Consider the following 20228-nt stretch of genomic DNA (forward strand, 5'->3'; position numbering starts at 1 on the left):
AGAAATGGGTTCGTCGCCAGGGTGACTATGTTGAGAAATAAATATATAGGCAAGAAGAATAATGAAGCATAATGTGAATGACGTTTGTTTTATTTAAAAATCATTATGAATTTTCACATAAAAAAGTGATGCGAATGCCGGCCGTTACGGCCGAGCGGTTCTAGACGCATCAGTCGGGAACCGCGCTACTGCTATCGTCGCCGGTTCGAATCCTGCCTCGGGCATGGGTGTGTGTGCTGTCCTTAGGTTAGTTAGGTTTAGGTAGTTCCAAGGCTAGGGGACTGATGAGCTCAGATGTTAAGTCCCGTAGAGCTCAGAGTCAGTTGAACCATTTGTGATGCAAGTAATTTACAGCATACAATGTACCGATGTACATTTCAGTATTCCATGAAAGTGTCAACAATGTTTTAAGGTGGTTACTATCAGCAGCTGCATTTCTTCAATAGGCGTCCCACTTCATTGGCAACGAACATCATCAAACTATCTGCTCTGTGAGTAAGACTTGTCAGGCGATATATACACAGTTGGGGAAAAAAACACGATGATAAGCTTACTTCGTGTTTCTTTATGGCAAATTTCTTTCTCTCAATACTCTTTTCACCGTACGAAATCGCTACGTGCAGCCACCTTTACAGTGAAGGTAAAAGTAAATCTGAATTCTCAATGGAGTTTAGATGAGAGTGTTGTTCCTCTGATTGTGAAAGGAACAACTTGGCCTATGTTCAATGTTCAGCCTGTCAACGTGCCTGGACTATCGTGCCAAGCTTAGAACGTATCCGTATTATCACTCTACGGTTCTCGGCACTGCACGTTTCACGGCGAACTGCACGCCATTCTTACGTCCAGATGTTATCACGAGACACAAAACATTGAAGATCTGCCTTTTGATGGTCTGAACTGCACGCTGATTTTTTGGAGGTAACTGGAAGGCTTGTGTCGACCCAGACTGACCGCAACCGTCTCCACTCGATCAATCTGGGCTGTTGGTGTCCATTGCGAACAAAAGTACAATGCCACCTCTACCCCCAGCACCATGGTTCTTGAAGAAGATGACCAAGGGAATACCTGGACTGTAGCCTGGACCAATGGTATCGATTTTTTTGACATCTGACGATCGCCATAGAAGAGTGCGAAAGTGGCCAGGTACACATACACGCCGTAGACACAGAGTTCCATGGATTCAGCAGGGAATAGGATGAGTCATGGTTTGGGGCGTTACCATGTACAGATGTCGGATGCCTGTCACCCCTATCGATGGTAATTTGAGGCTCTGCAGTATTTGGGACAGGATCATCCAACCTACTGTTCACCAAGACAGTCAACATTTAGGCGATAGGTTTGTTTTTCAAGGCGATAATGCACGACCACGTAGCACCTGTACTCTGAACACTTTCATCCAGGAGGCGGGAATCAACTGAATGGAAAGACCTACGGTACCTGCTGACGTGATGCTTCTTGAGCAAGGGTGGGACCAGTTGAAAATTGCAGTACGCCGCTGCAGGAAGCCTTCTCGCACATTTGATGACATCGGGAGGTCCACCGTCGAATAGTGAGCTAGGACCGAGCAACAACGACTCGACTATCTTATGTACAGAGTTTCAAGAAGGACCCGAGAGTATTATAATGCACATGGTGAAGAAATGCGATGAGAGTATTATAATGCACATGGTGAAGAAATGCGATGAGAGTATTATAATGCACATGGTGAAGAAATGCGGTGCTTAACGTTACCCAATAGCAGATCTTGATTTCATAGACGTGCACTTTCGAACTGCCTGCCTCTATTTCTGTGATTACGTTGTTTTTGTTCCACAGCAAAGTTTTTCTAGATATTTTAAATTCGTCCATACAACTACAAGAAAGTGAGTACTGTTGTCTCGTTTTATTGATGTAAAACATCGTCAATGGTCTGTAACGAAACATATTTTTTGTTTGGCATACTCTGTGGGTGGCTGTGGCTGATGTGACGTCTCGTGTGAAACCCTAGAACAATTAAACTAAACCTATTCCAGATGAAGTAAATGTGAAGTGTAGGGAAAGCAAAAAACTGAGAGTATTTCTGTCGATAAAAACCGTAGCTAACACGACAGATAATTACAAAACCTACAACTCGTTGATATGATACTTTTTGAGTTAAAATGTTAATAAAATGTGCATTTTAGTATCAAAGAATAACTGTACAATGTAAAGACATTCTTTGTAACCATGGAAATCCTATGTCATTGATGTTAAAAAGACTTGATTGAAAGATCTAATGTTACGTTTTTCTCTACTGTTGAAGAATTAAGTCGATTAGCTGTTCTGACGCACTAAGCGTTTGATGTACGTATTTTCTATGAAAATAGATAGTAAAAAATGAATTTCTCCTGTTCTTATTCAAAGCCTCTCCCTTGCTGCAGAAATATTTAAGTGAAAATAATTATCTAAAGTGAGTTTCGTAGAAGATTGCCCATCTGGCTTTCTTTTGTCGTAATGGAGCACAGGCAGTCATTGGTATAAAATATTAAATATTGGGCTTTGCGCTCAGGTTAACATAATAAATGCTTTGAATACTGATATTAATGTTCAAGCATTAATATTAGCAAAATTCATTTCATCATAATTTTTACGTATTTGCATAGATTTAACTGCAGTATTCTTCAAGACTTAGGTTTGATTCACGTTATCTTTGTGTTTACAATTAAATTTATTTCCGTCAAGCAAATGCTTAACGAAACTGAAGTCAGTGTGATCTAAATGAAATTATTTATCGTGGGTACAAATCCTTACGCTACTTATGTGGTTACAGCGCCTCTATTTGTGCAAAAATTAATTTATCGGACAATAACTGTAATAGTTTCGTGCTATTTCTGATTACCTTTGAGCTAGCGGCGAGCTTGGATAACGTAATTAAAGCAACACTGTACGCGTTTTTACTAATATTGTTGCCTGTGCAGTAACTTTGATTATCATCGGAGTAAATGTAAACCGCATTTAAGAGCGTGCATAATATACGCGATGCCAGAAGTGTATTAAAAATAAAAATAAAAAATGGTTCAAATGGCTCTGAGCACTATGGGACTTAACATCTGAGGTCATCAGGCCCCTAGAACTTAGAACTACTTAAACCTAACTAACCTAAGGACATCACACACATCCATGCCCGAGGCAGGATTCGAACCGGCGACCGTAGCAGTCGCGCGGTTCCGGACTGCAGCGCCTACAAACGCGTGGACACCGCGGTCGGCTATTAAAAATCCATTACCTTTTCCCAAACAATCTCGACCACACCTTACGTTAAAATCAGAGCACGTTAATACCAGAGAAGAGAGAGAGGCGATATACTGTCTAGCAAGTAAACATCAGACTCCAGCCCAAGAGGTCCAGGCTTCCATAATAGACAGGTGTGGGAACTTTTTCTCGTTCTCTTTCTTCTAAGGCGACCTTAAAATCACTCACAAGGAAACCACAGTGCGTTCAGATTTTTGTATTTTTGCATATTTGTGGTACGTGAAATTCAGAACCCAGATACCAGTCAGCAAAAGTAATTCTATGCTACTCTCAACAATTCTCGAGAAAATTGACTTTGAAGTTTTCCGACCGATTTTAATATACTAAAGCAAGTTCAGTTTTTTTTCAACAGGTCGTGTGGCAGAACGCTCGCCAGCACATGTGCTCCATAGGTTCGATCCTCAACCTTCCCAGAATTATGAGCAAAGATGCATGATCCATGAACATTTCCATGAAACTTAAAATACGTAAGGATGAAAAAGAATGTAATATGTAATTTTTTAAATGTAAATAACGTTTTATAAAAAAACAGAAATTGATAGTTAGCCGTGAAAACTACACTCCTGGAAATGGAAAAAAGAACACATTGACACCGGTGTGTCAGACCCACCATACTTGCTCCGGACACTGCGAGAGGGCTGTACAAGCAATGATCACACGCACGGCACAGCGGACACACTAGGAACCGCGGTGTTGGCCGTCGAATGGCGCTAGCTGCGCAGCATTTGTGCACCGCCGCCGTCAGTGTCAGCCAGTTTGCCGTGGCATACGGAGCTCCATCGCAGTCTTTAACACTGGTAGCATGCCGCGACAGCGTGGACGTGAACCGTATGTGCAGTTGACGGAGCGAGGGCGTATAGTGGGCATGCGGGAGGCCGGGTGGACGTACCGCAAAATTGCTCAACACGTGGGGCGTGAGGTCTCCACAGTACATCGATGTTGTCGCCAGTGGTCGGCGGAAGGTGCACGTGCCCGTCGACCTGGGACCGGACCGCAGCGACGCACAGATGCACGCCAAGACCGTAGGATCCTACGCAGTGCCGTAGGGGACCACACCGCCACTTCCCAGCAAATTAGGGACACTGTTGCTCCTGGGGTATCGGGGAGGACCATTCGCAACCGTCTCCATGAAGCTGGGCTACGGTCCCGCACACCGTTAGGCCGTCTTCCGCTCACGCCCCAACATCGTGCAGCCCGCCTCCAGTGGTGTCGCGACAGGCGTGAATGGAGGGACGAATGGAGACGTGTCGTCTTCAGCGATGAGAGTCGCTTCTGCCTTGGTGCCAATGATGGTCGTATGCGTGTTTGGCGCCGTGCAGGTGAGCGCCACAATCAGGACTGCATACGACCGAGGCACACAGGGCCAACACCCGGCATCATGGTGTGGGGAGCGATCTCCTACACTGGCCGTACACCACTGGTGATCGTCGAGGGGCCACTGAATAGTGCACGGTACATCCAAACCGTCATCGAACCCATCGTTCTACCATTCCTAGACTGGCAAGGGAACTTGCTGTTCCAACAGGACAATGTACGTCCGCATGTATCCCGTGCCACCCAACGTGCTCTAGAAGGTGTAAGTCAACTACCCTGGCCAGCAAGATCTCCGGATCTGTCCCCCATTGAGCATGTTGTCTCACGCGGTCTGCACGTCCAGCACGAACGCTGGTCCAACTGAGGCGCCAGGTGGAAATGGCATGGCAAGCCGTTCCACAGGACTACATCCAGCATCTCTACGATCGTCTCCATGGGAGAATAGCAGCCTGCATTGCTGCGAAAGGTGGATATACACCATACTAGTGCCGACATTGTGCATGCTCTGTTGCCTGTGCCTATGTGCCTGTGGTTCTGTCAGTGTGATCATGTGATGTATCTGACCCCAGGAATGTGCCAATAAAGTTTCCCCTTCCTGGGACAATGAATTCACGGTGTTCTTATTTCAATTTCCAGGAGTGTAGATTTTTGTATGCGATATCCAATTAGAAATAAGAAGACGTGTATTTTCATAAAAAACAGCGATTACAAATCTGTTAGTTACCATATATATGATGAGTTTTAGCTGAGCGGTTTACGGCACTACATCATGGACTGTGCAGCTGGGCCCGGCGGAGGTTCGAGTCCTCCCTCGGGCATCGGTGTGTGTGTTTGTCCTTAGGATAATTTTGGTTAAGTAGTGTGTAAGCCTAGGGACTGATGACCTTAGAAGTTAAGTCCCATAAGATTTCACACACATCTGAACTTTTTTTTGATGAGTTTTATGTTTGATTGACAAGGGTATACGGGCTGAACAGAAAAACGAAAAATATTATGTCTGAAACTAGTCTCGAACCAACGATTACCAGTCTTGTGTGCTACTGAATTTTTTCCTTCTTTATGTATTTTAAACTTCATGGAGTTGCTGGCAGGACAGGCACCTTTTTTAAGCATTTGCATCTGTTGGGAATCCAACCTAACCGCCCCAACAGGCGACGAACATTATACAACTCAGCCGCACGGCCTGTCGAGGAAAAAAATCGATCTTGCTCTAGCATATTAAAGATAGCGGGAAAACATCAAAACCGATTTTCTCGTGAACGTTTGAGAGTTGCACCGAATTATTTTGGGGATTGGTATTTGATTTCTGAACTTCACGTACCACAAATATAAAAAAAAATTACGAAAATTCCAATATCTTGTGGCCCCCCTTGTCAGCCTCTTATCAGACGAGTACCAGGAATATTTCTTGGGGGTAAAAGGCGGCCGGGAAGAAAGGTTGTAATCTTCCTTCTGTCAGTCCAAAGGCCCAGTAACAGGCTTTTGCCACAGACTTACACTTTTACTTCTTTACTTTCTTTCTGGATCTAAAAACAGTGTAGAACAAAAGATATTGAGGCGTGGATTTACCTACAGTACTTCATGTACGATTTTCGCTCCCAACAGGAAATGTTGTGTGCTTGTAAATTTTTCAGATGATCCTACGTTTGCCACTGCTGTTTCTGCCTTTGCTTTGCATCACTACAACTTTTTCTTTACGTGAAATACGATACAATATTGCCCCATTAGTGTGTGTTTGTATACTACTGGCTAAACGTGGGTCTGTGTATTTTTGTTTGAGTAGTGCTGCCAACTTAAAAGCTTTCACTTTGAGAGTTGGCTATCAAGTGGTCACTTTCAATCTATGAATAATTTTCATTCAATAATTCGTAAACTTGTCTTTCTGATACCATGTAAAGAAGTCTCTGTAACCAGTATGATACATGTGATACAGATTCTTTGAATTTGTCCTTTTGAGAAGTTGTAGAGGAAACGTGGTCACCTCCGACGGCTTCCGGGCGCTTTTAGCTAATGAAGGCGCTGACGGTTAAGAGTACATACATGCTGTAAGCTTTCAAACAGTCTGTCTTGTTCCAGGAGCTGGCCATGGCTGGGGATCAGATGATTGTTGGTGAGAACGTTGCATTTATTCGCGCTTATTCTAGGTGGCTGTTCATTGGGAAGATTTTGTTATTATTTCATTCGTATGGCGTTCGCATCCTACGGCATAATTTTCACTAATTTCGTGTGCTACAGTTGCTAAGAACTGCGAAAGCTAGCATGCACCCACGCGCACAGTGTTAGAAAATTTTCGTCTCTTTGTGAATTTGTTGAGCTTAAAAATTAATAAAGAATCGCGTTCTTATTATTCGGAACGACACATTATGCATTCAAATCACTTTATCCATCAAATTAGCTCATTTTATGCTTTCCATTGAGACGTGGAAATATATTTGAGTCTTTCGTAATTACTTGTAGTTTCAATTCACGTGCACGTGTTTTGTGGAAGCCAAATGATTTTTGTTGAATGCTAACTTCATTGTGGAAATATTTATAGATTTAAGTCCATATGCAGTTTCTCATTCCATCTTTCGTAAGTCATTTATTGAATATTTACTTAATTTTGAGATACGCTTTGCTCATGTGTGGTAAGTTGCACCATTGTCTACCTAACACTTGCACTTCACAAAGCACATGAAGCATTTCAGTTCTCAAATGGGTTTCCCCTGTTTGTGATAATAAGTACCCCGTTCATCTTATAGTTCCAGCTGTGAAAGCAGATCTTAACGATGAGCGCTGAATGAAGAGAAACTGTGGCTGAAGCTACGAAGTATTTTTTTGTTCATGTTCACGCTGAACTACAGAAAGCGTTTCGTCGACGTATCTATATTGCTTAATAGGTCATGTACTTTCAAGCCTTGGTGCTGCACCTTATTAAAATTATTTTAAGACGTACTGCCAGCAGTTATTCACTTTTCATAAGTGACCATTGCAATTACAGAGTGGGGTCTCGGTCCTCATTGCACGGTGCCAACTATAAGTTGGACATTATTATACTTACAAGAAAACATTATAAGTAGGCTGTTTAGGTTTTCTTATTGGTAACGCCACGTAGCGCTCTGTATGAAAATCACTGGCTGTGCTGTGTGCAGTCTGTGGCTAGTTTGCATTGTTGTCTGCCATTGCAGTGTTGGGCAGTTGGCTGTTGACAGCGCGTAGCGATGCGCAGTTGGAGGTGAGCCGCCAGCAGTGGTGGATGTGGGGAAGTGAGATGGCGGATTTTTGAGAATGGATAATCTGGAGGTGTGTCCATCAGAGCCGGACGCGGTGGCCGTGCGGTTCTAGGCGCTCCAGTCCGGAGCCGCGCAGTTGCTACAGTCGCAGGTTCGAATCCTGCCTCGGGCATGGGTGTATGTGATGTCCTTAGGTTAGTTAGGTTTAAGTAGTTCTAAGTTCTAGGGGACTGATGACCACAGCAGTTGAGTCCCATAGTGCTCAGAGCCATTTGAACCATTTTTTTTGTCCATCAGAAACAGTACATTTTTAAGAATAGATGTCATGAAGTGCTATATATATTATGACTATTAAGTTAAATACATTGTTTGTTCTCTATTAAAATCTTTCATTTGCTAACTATGCCTATCAGTAGTTAGTGCCTTCCGTAGTTTGGATCTTTTATTTAGCTGGCAGTAGTGGCGCTCGCTGTATTGCAGTAGTTCGAGTAACGAAGATTTTTGTGAGGTGAGTGATTTGTGAAAGGTATAGGTTAATGTTAGACAGGGCCATTCTTTTGTAGGGATTATTGAAAGTCAGATTGCGTTAAGCAAAAAAATATTGTGTGTCAGTCTAAGCACAGCCATGTATAATTTTTCAAACGGGACGTTTCATATGTCGACCCTTAGCCGAGGATACCTCACTGGAATCTTCTGATTTTTTCTTGTAGTTTGTGTAATTAGTGCAGCCTTTGTTTATTGCTAGCGCGTGATTGTAGAGAGAATTTCCGTTGTAGTTGTAGTTTTTCATTCTTGTACAGTAAAACAGTTGTGGCATGCATGTAGATTTGCACCAAGTATTTCGCAGCTGCGCTTGCAATTAACGACCTATGCTATGTTAATGTGTTTTCTTATTTTGCTCTTCAAATTGTGGTTTGCTGTGTTGTCGTGTGAAATGTTGTGACAATAATGGCGTGTGAAAAACGTAATACTAGGCTCCAAAGTAAACTGAGAAATGACAAGTGAAGACGAAAGCAGTGTGTTAGCGCCGCCGAGTAATGAATTAACTAATGTTCAAAGTAGTAATTTGGTAATTGTGCATAATGAAATGGAGCGGGCTGCAAATAATGGTGTAGGCAGTGAAACAATTAGTGAACAGGGAAGCATTATCGATCGATCGGTCGGCAACAGCTCGCCTCAGGAATCCGAAATGATAGGACACAATCTTGCAAATACTGTAGATTCAGGTTTTGCGTCCTCACCGTTTTCTCAACTGAGTCAAGACACATTGTCTGCTTTGCCGGTGCAAATGCTCTGCCGAAAAGCATAGAGGAACAGATTCCATACACTAATACATTATTATTGCAATTAATGCAACAAATGAAACAAAGTCAGAGACAAACACAGCAACAGTTAAACAGAATGGAACAAAATCAGAGACAAACACAGCAAAAGCTTCAAAAGTTAGACACAATGGAACAAAAGCTTCAAAAGTTAGACTCAGTGGAACATACACTTGGACAAACACGTGAAGATTTAACTACTGAGTTACATAAAATCGAATCCAAATGTCAAAAAGTCTGTAATGACGTAAAAACACAAATTTGTGAGAATTTCCAACCTATTTTTTCGCGGCATGAAAATACATTACAGAATCACGAATTAGCCATAAAAGAACTTCAAACTATTGTTCATGACAATCATAAGACCTTGCAAGCTAAAATTGACTCAGTTGCATCTACTGATTCGGTTACGCAACTTGCAAAAACTCAGGAAAACTTAAAGGACACAGTAGATACGATTTCAACACAAATGGACACACTGAAATTTGGTTCAGAGAAACACACTGATTAAATAAGCACACTATCGGAGAAAGTAGCCGAACTTTCGGATCAGTTCACTAACTTATCTGCAAAGGTAGATGATGATCTGAATGACACAAGACCTGTAGCCATCACTGACACAGAAGAATATGAACAAATTAAGAAATTCAAACAAAAACAGAATCAAATTAATACGCAACACAAAAGAGAAATCCGGGAAGTACAAGATCAGTTGGCACAAGTAATACAAAAATTACATATTTCAGAGGACACTCGCGCTCCAACACGGGAAGAGGGACTTAGAAATACGGAAAAGCCACAAAATAATAACACAGGGCATTTCGGAAATTATGAAAGAAATTGGCTAGGTGCACCGAATTTTGAGATGGAACCGCCGACACGACGTAACAATGACCGATATGCTACTCGGCGACACGATGATTTTGACTATAAACTGATTATTACTACACGTAAATTCAAAACATTTAAGAATTCTGGCAACGACATTCATCCACAAGCATGGCTCCATCAATTCTCTCATTGTTTTCCTCCCAACTGGTCATTAGAGTACAGATTAGAATTTATGTGTGGCTACTTAGAGAATGAACCAGCTGAAAGAATGTGATCGGTCATTCACGATTGTCACAGTGAAGGAGAACTTTATCACGCCTTCCTCTCAGCATATTGGTCTCAAGCTACACAAGGCCGAGTAAAACATAGCATCATATTGATAAACATTTCGAACAATCTGAATTTTCCAGTCTTGTGACATATTTTGAAGTCATGTAGCACAAGAATCAGTACCTGTCAAACCCTTACAGCCCCTCAGAACTCATCCGCATTTGCTTAATCAAATTGCCTGAACATTTACGACATATTATTCTGGCAGGACGTTGCAAAGACGACATTGAAGCTTTTCAGGGACTGTTACAAGAATTGGAAATTGACACTGACAATCACGGAACGCGAAAACAGGAGCGCAACAATTTCAGGTCACATCCGTCACAATTCCGCAATGACAGAAATAATAAATGGACACGACAAGGCTATTCCTACAATGCAAATCGTGACCAAAACAGATACCACCCGTATGACAACCGTTGGCAGAGTAGTAAGGATTACAGGGAAAGATCACCTCTCCGCGGTAAAGACTATCACAGAGACAATCAGAGAAACAGACAATATGGGAACCAAAATGATTATTATCAAGGGAGACAGAATAACTTCAGACGCAACGGTCCAGCATGCAGGTACTATTCAGGGAGAAATTCTCCACCACGTGACCGACAAGAAAGAAACTATGGAATCTACCAACATGACGACAGACGATATGATCTTAAAGACAGACCTGAATTACATCAGAACTGGCAGGATTCAAACAGGGTAGGGCCCTCTCGACAAGGTGAATTTGTAGAAGTTAGGTCTCCAAATACCAATAAAGTTGTGTACCAACAAAGAGACAGACAATGACTAGCACCGCAGGCAGCCACGTGCGCCAGCTGGCGCAGCGGAAAATAACGTAGACGCTGACCTTGAGAAAAATTTTAGCATTCCTTACCGACTTATACCACATGATAATTGCGTTGAAGCTGAAACTCTGCGTACTAGGAAGAGTGAAGGATTGCACCACATTTCACATGTAAAACCGTTTATTGAGAGGAAATCCGCTTTTTAACTTAGTCTTTGCCATAAAACTTTTCACTTCACGCCAATATTACAATTTTTTCACACTGAGAAACTGTTCACATGCAACAATGTTTTGAAGTTAACTGTCCAGCCTAAAACCTAGGGAACATTTTTAAACATAAATTACGACTGCATTGTTATAGTGAACAGATGGTACAATGTTGTTATTTGTACATTCTTGCCTGTTAGTTGCACGATTACGTAACGACTATCAGGCTTACATACTTAGAACATATACTGGCACTGCTAATGAGATTTTAATGCAACATTTTGGTTTACTTGAAAATACATTTTGGATTTAAAGTACTTTCTGTGAGATACCAGATGACACAGTGGTTAGTTTATGTGACAGCTACACGACTTTATCACGACGCTGCTAATGAGTGACCATTTACAATGTTGCTTTTGTGGTGTTTCTGTTTTATATCTGCACAGTTTTTCTGAATTCTTCTGGAAAGTAAAACATGTTTTAGTAGTAACTTTTGTGGATATCTATATGCATGACATTTCACTTTTGTTCATGCTGAGGTAAGTACATTGACTTCTGCAGAACTTAGATTTTGGAGGACGATAACTGCAATACTTCCACAGAATTATCTTACAGCAAGACGCACATTTAGCACTAAAGGACACATATTTGAGTGATTAATTTTGTACTTAAAACATTTATTTTCAAAGATTTTTGAATTACAATGATACAAAGGTTTTCCCTGATACATTTCATTCTGTAATCTGTTACACCTGAGGGTATAATTACATTGATCCTCAAGGGGGTACACGCTTACTCTGTGTACCATGTGTTTGGCAAGCACAAGGAGCCCTAGCTAATATGGTATTTGCTTATACAGCTTTACACATCGGTATCATGTTTCTCTAACACAGAATTACACAGCTATCTGATCATTTAACTGAGGGAGATAAACATTTATTTTACTACATCAGTGACAGATGTTTACGTAATTACACAGTTGGATAACTTCACACTTATGAAATTGTATTTTGTCTGTACTTTGTGAACTGTTCGTATTTTTTCGGAACCATTGTGATACTATGAGAGCTTTGAATGTCATATTTGGTACGGGATCATGATTTTTAAAGTATGTTTGAGGTAGATGACACTATTGAAATAAGCAGAGAATTTTTTAGGTTTTGAAATTATTGCAGAAAGCTACAACGTTTTTTAGATTTGACTGAGGTGTTATGATGTTATTATTATGATGACGATGTGTATTATGCTGTTGAGGTATGTTTATGATCAATAAGCTGATGCTATATGAGGAATTTGATTATGCTACATATTTATTATGATGAAATATTGAAGAAGTGCCGATGAATATGTACATGTGTAATAAGGTAAGGAATAATGAGTAGTGGTTAGGGACTCTGACTTGTGAAAAAGGCTGTTGGAAACCGTGAATCGTACTTTAAAGAGTTATAAAATGTGTGTAAATGCATGAATCACAATGCCGGTGAAAATTTCTTGGATGCTGTTATATTCATAGGATTTTGTTTCTACACATTTGCAACACAAATTTTCGACCCGTGAAATTTTTTTTTATGAGACTGTCACTGTAGAGTAAACTGGTGTCGTAAATATTTCAGTTAGAAAACTAAGTGACCTTGACGTAATGCGTTATGGGCGACCAGCTGTGCGAGTCGCCTGGAGAAAAGGCCATTAGGTAGAAAAAAAAAGAGGCCATTACATCGCTGTTGACATTTCTTTGTAGAAAGCATCGCAAATACGACACGCCCAAACTTGAAAACATATGATTACACTGTGGAGCTCTTAATTTATGATATTTACTGAAATGAAATGATGAGAAACATTTCATGTCTAGGGTCTTGCTAGTTGAAAGATTGTTTTCTGCACTATGAAATGCCATATGGCTAGTGAATGACGTTTCACGCCTTGCTTTACCTATTTTGTTTATTATCTAGTTTCCGGCTGCACTGCAGCATTGGTTACAATAAAATTTAATGGATGTACTAATATAGATACTTTATGCCTACAGATCCAGTAAATAATAACTTTATGATCTACTTAAAAAAAAAACGAAGGAGCACAAAAAGACATTTCCCTTCGCAGGACTTGCATACATAATTTTCTTTTCAACTACTTGGTAATATTTCTCGTAGAATAAGTTGTGGTGCACCACTTTAATTACATAGACATTAAGATGTGAATAGACATTTCCCTTATCTGCATTGTTGTCTTTAGTAATATTTTTTCTGCTTGAGCTATGTCATGTTTAGGTGTAAGTTACTGCATTTGCTGCTGCTGTTTGCCAGGCATAGTGTTACTGATTTTGACTTTGTATTATTCTGTTAAGCCAGTTTTACTAATGATTTATTTTTATTGTTTGCTGCGCATTGCCTTATATTAGTTGTAATATTGCATTTGCTTTGCTAATTTATGCTGTATGCTTTGCCAATTTGCATTTTTTATCATTGCTGTTTGTGTTAATTGTTTTGCGCTGCTGTATTACCTCATCCTTTAGTTTAGCATCTGAGCTCAGTAGATTTAAGTTAGCTTAAGATGGGGTAGGCTATATAAGAGAACGAGTTGTGATGAATGGAAAGAAATGCATTGAGAAGCTGTAAGAAAATGGTTTGGCCAAAAAAAAAAAAGTATTTTGAAAGAGGATATGAACAAAAAAGTAGGGTTTAGGGACAACAGGTTTAGGTAGGATTTTCTTGGAAATAAATGATGAGGTAAGATAATGGAAAATAAATAATGAGGTAAGAAATATGTGAACGTATAAATGCAGAAAGCATGCTTGGATTGGATTTTTTTGGTGGTAACAAATGTTGAAATAAGACGAAAGATCTATGGAATGAAGTTTTGGGTTGGACTGCAGTACCAAATGTTACACTGAAAACAAACCCTGTCCTGTATTTTTGTGTTATTACACTATGTGAATTTGTGTTTTTCCTGTCTGTATGTGTTTAGCTAATAAGATTTATGTTCTAGAATTTTTCTGAAAATATGTTATTTACCTTGTAAAGATGCTTAGACATTATTTATTCTGTTTTATTTTAATGCTCATGTGTGAAGTTGATGTTTTAAAAGTTATTCTGATCTTTTATGTATTTACTTATGTCATAATTCCTGTAACACTGATGTATATGTCAATTTCTATTGTTTTGTAAAGCCTGTATTACTACAAATGTTATCTGTATTATTATGTTTTTAATGATGTATTTTGTACCTTTGTCATTGTATTCTTATGTTATAAAATTGTAATTAACACCAGTTCATCAAATCAAGTAACTTGTAAGTTACATTTCACTGCACACATTTCTGTTGGTCATACTATGAGGACAATATGTGAGAAGTAGGGACTGATAGTGTTTGCACGTGTGTTAATAATTCAGCAAGGGACTGGATAACATCATTGCTGGTTCTACGGACATTTTTAAAAAAATTTGGGAGTGCACAAGTTGTGGTTCATGGACTTGCTATATTGTCCACAAGACTCTTCTATGGTGATTGTGCACCTGCACAGTCGCAACGGATGGCTGCTAGCCATCTCTACAAGGACTACAGTGGGTCTACACCTCTGATGACTCACCAACACCATTATTTCTACAAGGACTGCACCTCTGGTGGCCCACCGATACCGTAATCTCTAACAAGACTACAGTGGTCAGTTCTGTGATGACCTACCTACCAATATTCTTCAAAACTTCGACTGACTCCGCTGTGGGTTTGATCTGTTGTGGCCCATTACCTGTCTGCATGTCGAGAGTCAGCACTGTCTTGCCGTTGGAAGGACAACACTACTTCTTCAAGACTGCATGGAAATCCACTACTTCCGTGTGCATTTTCTTTTACTGCTCAGACTTTGAGAAAAAACACTGCTATTTTACTGTGATGAACGATCAGGACTGTCTTTATGGACTGTGAGAAAATTTTAGCTTTTGACCAAAATTGTATCAATAAGTATGTGCATTTGATTTCTTGTTATGGTAATTATGATTATGAAAAATTTTTTCAAATCTGTATTGGCCACTGCCCAAAACAATTTGTAAAATTTGTGGGGAGCATGGGGGTATGTAAGTAGGCTGTTAGGTTTTCTTATTGGTAACGCCACATAGCGCTCTAGTATTGCATTTGTATGTAAGTGAGGATGACATATTACGTACACATATTACTTACTTATTTCTCTCATACAAAAAACATGTCTTATCGAAGACGATTTCGAAATTCCTGACCCTCACTTTCAACAAGCTGACAATAGGAAATACATTGTACTCTGGAGTCAGGCGGCTGCAGTGGGGTAGAGTGAATGACAAGCAACCAGTGCGCTGGAAAGTTTAAAAGCTATGCATTCAGAAGGTCGTAAATCCGTACTATCAGAATTATGGACCAAATTTTGACCGCTGGGTCTATTGCTGGGGCTGATAACTTGCAATTGTGCTTTTTTCTCTTTATAAATGACGTCAGGTTGGAAATGTTTCCTAGTTATTTATTTTGGTGGGGTGCTACAAGTTAGCTCCCTATTCATTGGTTTCCAGATACTCATACTACGCCTGGCTTTCACTAAGTTGCACAATCTACGTAATTGTGGGCTACCCTTTTACTATCCTTTATCTTAATCAAAGTCAGATAGTGTTACAAAAACTGATGAGTTGAATCTTGAGTTTGATTATAACAAGGCATAGATTCAATAAATGAGGGCTGTACTAGCAGTTCATTTGCTCAGAAGAGCAGCCAACTTTCAACTTAATCTAAAAATAGCTCTTCGACTGTAGTTTGTCGTACATGTATTATATCGCTTAATTACACTGCGATGTATTTGTGGTTCAAATGGCTCTAAGCACTATGGGAGTTAACATCTGAGGTCATCAGTCCCCTAGACTTAGAACTACTTAAACCTAACTTAACCTAAGGACATCACACACATCCATTCCCGAGACAGGATTCGAACCTGCGACCGCAGCAGCAGCGCAGTTCCGAACTGAAGCGCCTCGAACCGCTTGGCCACAGCGGCCGCCTGCGATGTATTTATGTAATATTTAAGTAAAATGAAGGAGTAGTGATGGAGTTGAAGGTCTAAATGGTGTGTAGGTAGAAGGGGGTGGAGGAAGTTGGGGAGGCGGCGGCAAAGATGAGTGAAGGTAGTGAAAAGCGAATGCAAAGTAGGAGAAGGAAGGGTAAGCAGGAAATGAGATGCAGTAAAGGGTAAGAGGTGAAATGAAGGGCGAAGGAGAAAGTGGGAGATAGAGTACCTGTGCACGGGAGGGACGAGGGTTGTCAGACGGTTTTAAAACACCTTAAACAATCGTAAAGCAACTGCAAGAGGCCATGTGTGTTAAAGCGCCGCTTCCGGGTCAGGGAGATGCGCCGGGCCCAGATCAAAACCACAATGTGGATTAACGACGAGGGTCGGTGTGACAACCAGCCCGGATACGGTTTTCAGGTACCTTCCCATATTCTATAGGTGTATACCATGGGTGTACCCATGTCCCTAACCAGTTACACGATTCAAAACATTTAGCATTTGCACATGAATAATGGACAGATAGTTGAGGTACACATGTTCCTTCCCTGTGGGGAGGGGGGGGGCGTGGAGGAGGGGGTAATGGGGTGGTGACAGAACTGAGCATGGCAGATCCGTTTATAACCATGCCAGCCCTGCACCGACGCGGGGCAAAGGCGAAAGAAGAAGAAAGAAAGTCTTCAGATATGCATGTAGTGTAGTAGTTTAGCTGGTGTCACGCGGGCTAAACCGTCGCGAGCGGCCGCCTACCTTCTCGAGGAAGTACTTGGTGTCGAGCAGGCCGAGGCGCACGGCGCGCAGCAGCGGCAGCAAGTGCTCGCGGCGGCCGGCCGGGTCGTGCTGCATCCAGCGCAGCACGCACTCCCACGCCGCCTCCTCGGAGCGCAGGTTGAGGTCGTCGTCGGCGAGCAGCGCGCGCAGCTCGTTGGCCGGCAGCTGCAGCACCTCGTCGCTGTCCGCCGCCACGCGCACGAAGTTCCGCAGCGTGTACAGCCGCGCCGTCTTCTCCAGCTCCTCGCAGAAGTGGTCCCTGCGCGCGTGCCGTTAAGTTGCGGTAAGAAACCGGGCGGTGAGGCAACGCCCAGTAGCGAGGGCAACGTACCACGTGACACAACAGCCAATAGCGTCTGTAAGCGCTCTTCGAACCAAACATTGGTTCAAATGGTTCAAATGGCTCTGAGCACTATGGGACTTAACATCTGAGGTCATCAGTCCCCTAGAACTTAGAACTACTTAAACCTAACTAACCTAAGGACATCACACACATCCATGCCCGAGGCAGGATTCGAACCTGCGACCGTAGCGGTCGCGCGGCTCCAGACTGAAGCGCCTAGAACCGCTTGGCCACTTCGGCCGGCCGAGCATTGGTATTCGTTTTAGTTTAGGCACAGTAAAATGGAAGAAGTAGTGTGAGGGTACAGAATTTAGCTGAATTAAATTTTTCTCGTAAACACTGAAGGTGCGAAGTTTTCTGTATCCATGACCTTTATGAATCAAGTAAGTGTAGAGGTGTGTTCAATAAGAAATGCAGTAAATTATTTTTCTCGACCAGTTTCTATTGAACAAATCCAGAATTTGCTGTGGGACATCGTGGAATATTCCAGCTTCAGCCCTTACATTTTCACGGAGTTCCGATAGATGTGGACGCTATACGTAGCCTTCAAAATGGCATCCGCAACGGAGGTGCGTACCAGGCAAAAAGCTATCACTAATTCTTTTGGCCAAAAACCAGAGCATTACAGATAGTCATAGGCGCCTGCAAAATCTCTGCTGAGACCGGACAGTGAACAAAAGCACGGTGATCCGCCCGGCAAAGCTTCTGTCATCATCCAACAAGGTCGCGCAAATCTCTCCATTGCCGCCGGGCCGCACTCAGCTGTGACTCTTGCAGTGTTGGAACTGGCGAACGCTCTCATTCGAGGTGATCGACGGATCATAAATAAACACCTCACTGCAAAGGTCTCACAGAAATCTGCACACGCGAAAAGAGTTCACAAAGGTTCACTGGACAGTACTTCCTTATCCACCCTGCAGTCAGATCCCGCACGTTCCGACTGCCAACTGTTTGGCCCAATGAAGGGCACGTTCCGTGGAAACTACTGTGTGGATGGAGGTTATATATGCAGCAAGGAACTGGCTCTGACGTCGACTAAAGAAGTGGTACCATGCAGGCATACAGACCCTCCCAGTGAGGTTGCTTAAGATAGTCGCTTTGAACGGATATTAGGTCGAAAAATTGGATTTTGTAGCCAAAAGAGTGGAAAATAATATGCGTATTGGAATCCTGAATAAAATTAACCTGGTTTTCAAAAAAAAAAAAAAGAATGTTGCATTACTTATTGAACTATTGTCATATTATAATCATAATAGTGTACAAACATCACAGAAATTTGTCATTTCTATGTATATGATGATCTGTATTAATTTAAATATTTGTGTAATATTTTATTATTTGTTGAGGCACTCCTTGAGTGGCGTGCACCGGTTGCAGTTTGTCAGCAGACGACTCTACATCACAACAGGTGCTGCATGGAACTATGGAACTACGAGAGCTATTCGGAAAGCAAGGTCCGATGGGGTCCGCTGTAGAAATCCGATTAATCTTTCCACAGATGTGTTGGGCAGTGTCTCTAGTATGCCCATCGATCGCGTCACGTCGCTCTTTGCAGTTCTGAGCGCGCAGTGAGCACGTTAAGATGCTTAGAACAATAGTGTCTCCCTCCAAGTATGATGGCCTGGTGTGAGATTTCGCCTGATGCCATGCAGCCCACACAACATAACTGTCATACGATTCCTTCTGCATGACAGTTCTTGGTCGCGCTCTGAAGGGGCAATGATGGTGCTCCCGCAGCGTTTTCGATGGGAAGTGTTTGATCACTCACAATAGAGCCCGTAATTGACTCTCCCTGAGTTTCATTTCTACTCACATGAGCCGCTAGCTATGAAGACAACGTTCTGACACAGACAACGAGCTGTAGATCAGCGTAGAGAATTGGTAGGAACCACAGGCGGCTTCCTTCTATGACGAGGGTATTAAAAAGTTGGTGCAATGCTACGACAAATATCTAAATCGGAGCAGCGACTATGTAGAGAAGTAGCTGGAAGGTGTAGCTAACTGTTGCAAATAAAACATGTTTGATTTTCACAGTGGTTTCCATTTTGCGACCGATCGGACCTTACTTTCCGAATAGGCCTCTTAAATGAAACAATGACAAAATTTATAGCAGGAATATTCCAGTACAGCAGGGGTGGCAAAGTATTCATATTTTTAGCCGTGTCCTGGCACGTGTGCCATAGCGCTCAACCTCGCTGCACATTTCCCCCACTGCCATGGCACGCTGTCTGGAGTGTAGGTGCACTGCCCATAATTTGGTTTTATATTTCACATTTCGTAACAAGAAAGTTCACAAACAAAACAAATTTTCAGTATCATGGAGGCTGTGCTCGTACATTACATATCACTTCAAAGAAAACTATTTATAGACAAATAACCAACACGGATTCAGAAAATATCGTTTTTGTGAAACACAGCTAACTCTTTATGCTCACTGATTAATGAGTGCTATCGACAGGGTACGTCAAATTTATTCCATATTTTTAGACTTCCAGAAGGCTTTTGACACCGTTCCTATGTAGTATCGTCTCAGTTGTATGACTGGATTCGTGATTTCATGTCAGAAAGTTTACAGTTCGTAATAACTGACGGAAAGCCATCGAGTAAAACAGAAATAATATCTGGCTTTCCCCAAGGAAATGTTAAGAGGCCCTCCGTTGTTCCTGATCTACAGAAACAATCCAGGAGACAATCTGAACAGTCCGCTTACATTGTTCAGATGATGCTGTAATTTGCCGTCTTATAAAGTCATCACATGATAAAAATTCCAAAGCGATTTTAGACAAGTATCGGTATTGGGGGGGGGGAGTAACTGACAACTGTCTCT

The 20228-nt window shown here is 41.7% G+C and overlaps 1 protein-coding gene across 1 annotated transcript in view; it reads right to left on the reverse strand.

Annotated features, from left to right (window-relative positions):
* LOC126456089 (kelch-like protein 10) overlaps positions 1 to 20228 on the reverse strand; it is a 189703-nt gene that overhangs the window by 103890 nt on the left and 65585 nt on the right. Inside the window, exon 4 of the mRNA XM_050091845.1 lies at positions 17038 to 17317. Coding sequence (XP_049947802.1) covers positions 17038 to 17317 — 280 coding nt within the window. The remainder of the gene's footprint in view (positions 1 to 17037; positions 17318 to 20228) is intronic.

Source organism: Schistocerca serialis, chromosome 2 (assembly GCF_023864345.2).
Source record: "Schistocerca serialis cubense isolate TAMUIC-IGC-003099 chromosome 2, iqSchSeri2.2, whole genome shotgun sequence".
NCBI classification, from domain to species: domain Eukaryota; kingdom Metazoa; phylum Arthropoda; class Insecta; order Orthoptera; family Acrididae; genus Schistocerca; species Schistocerca serialis.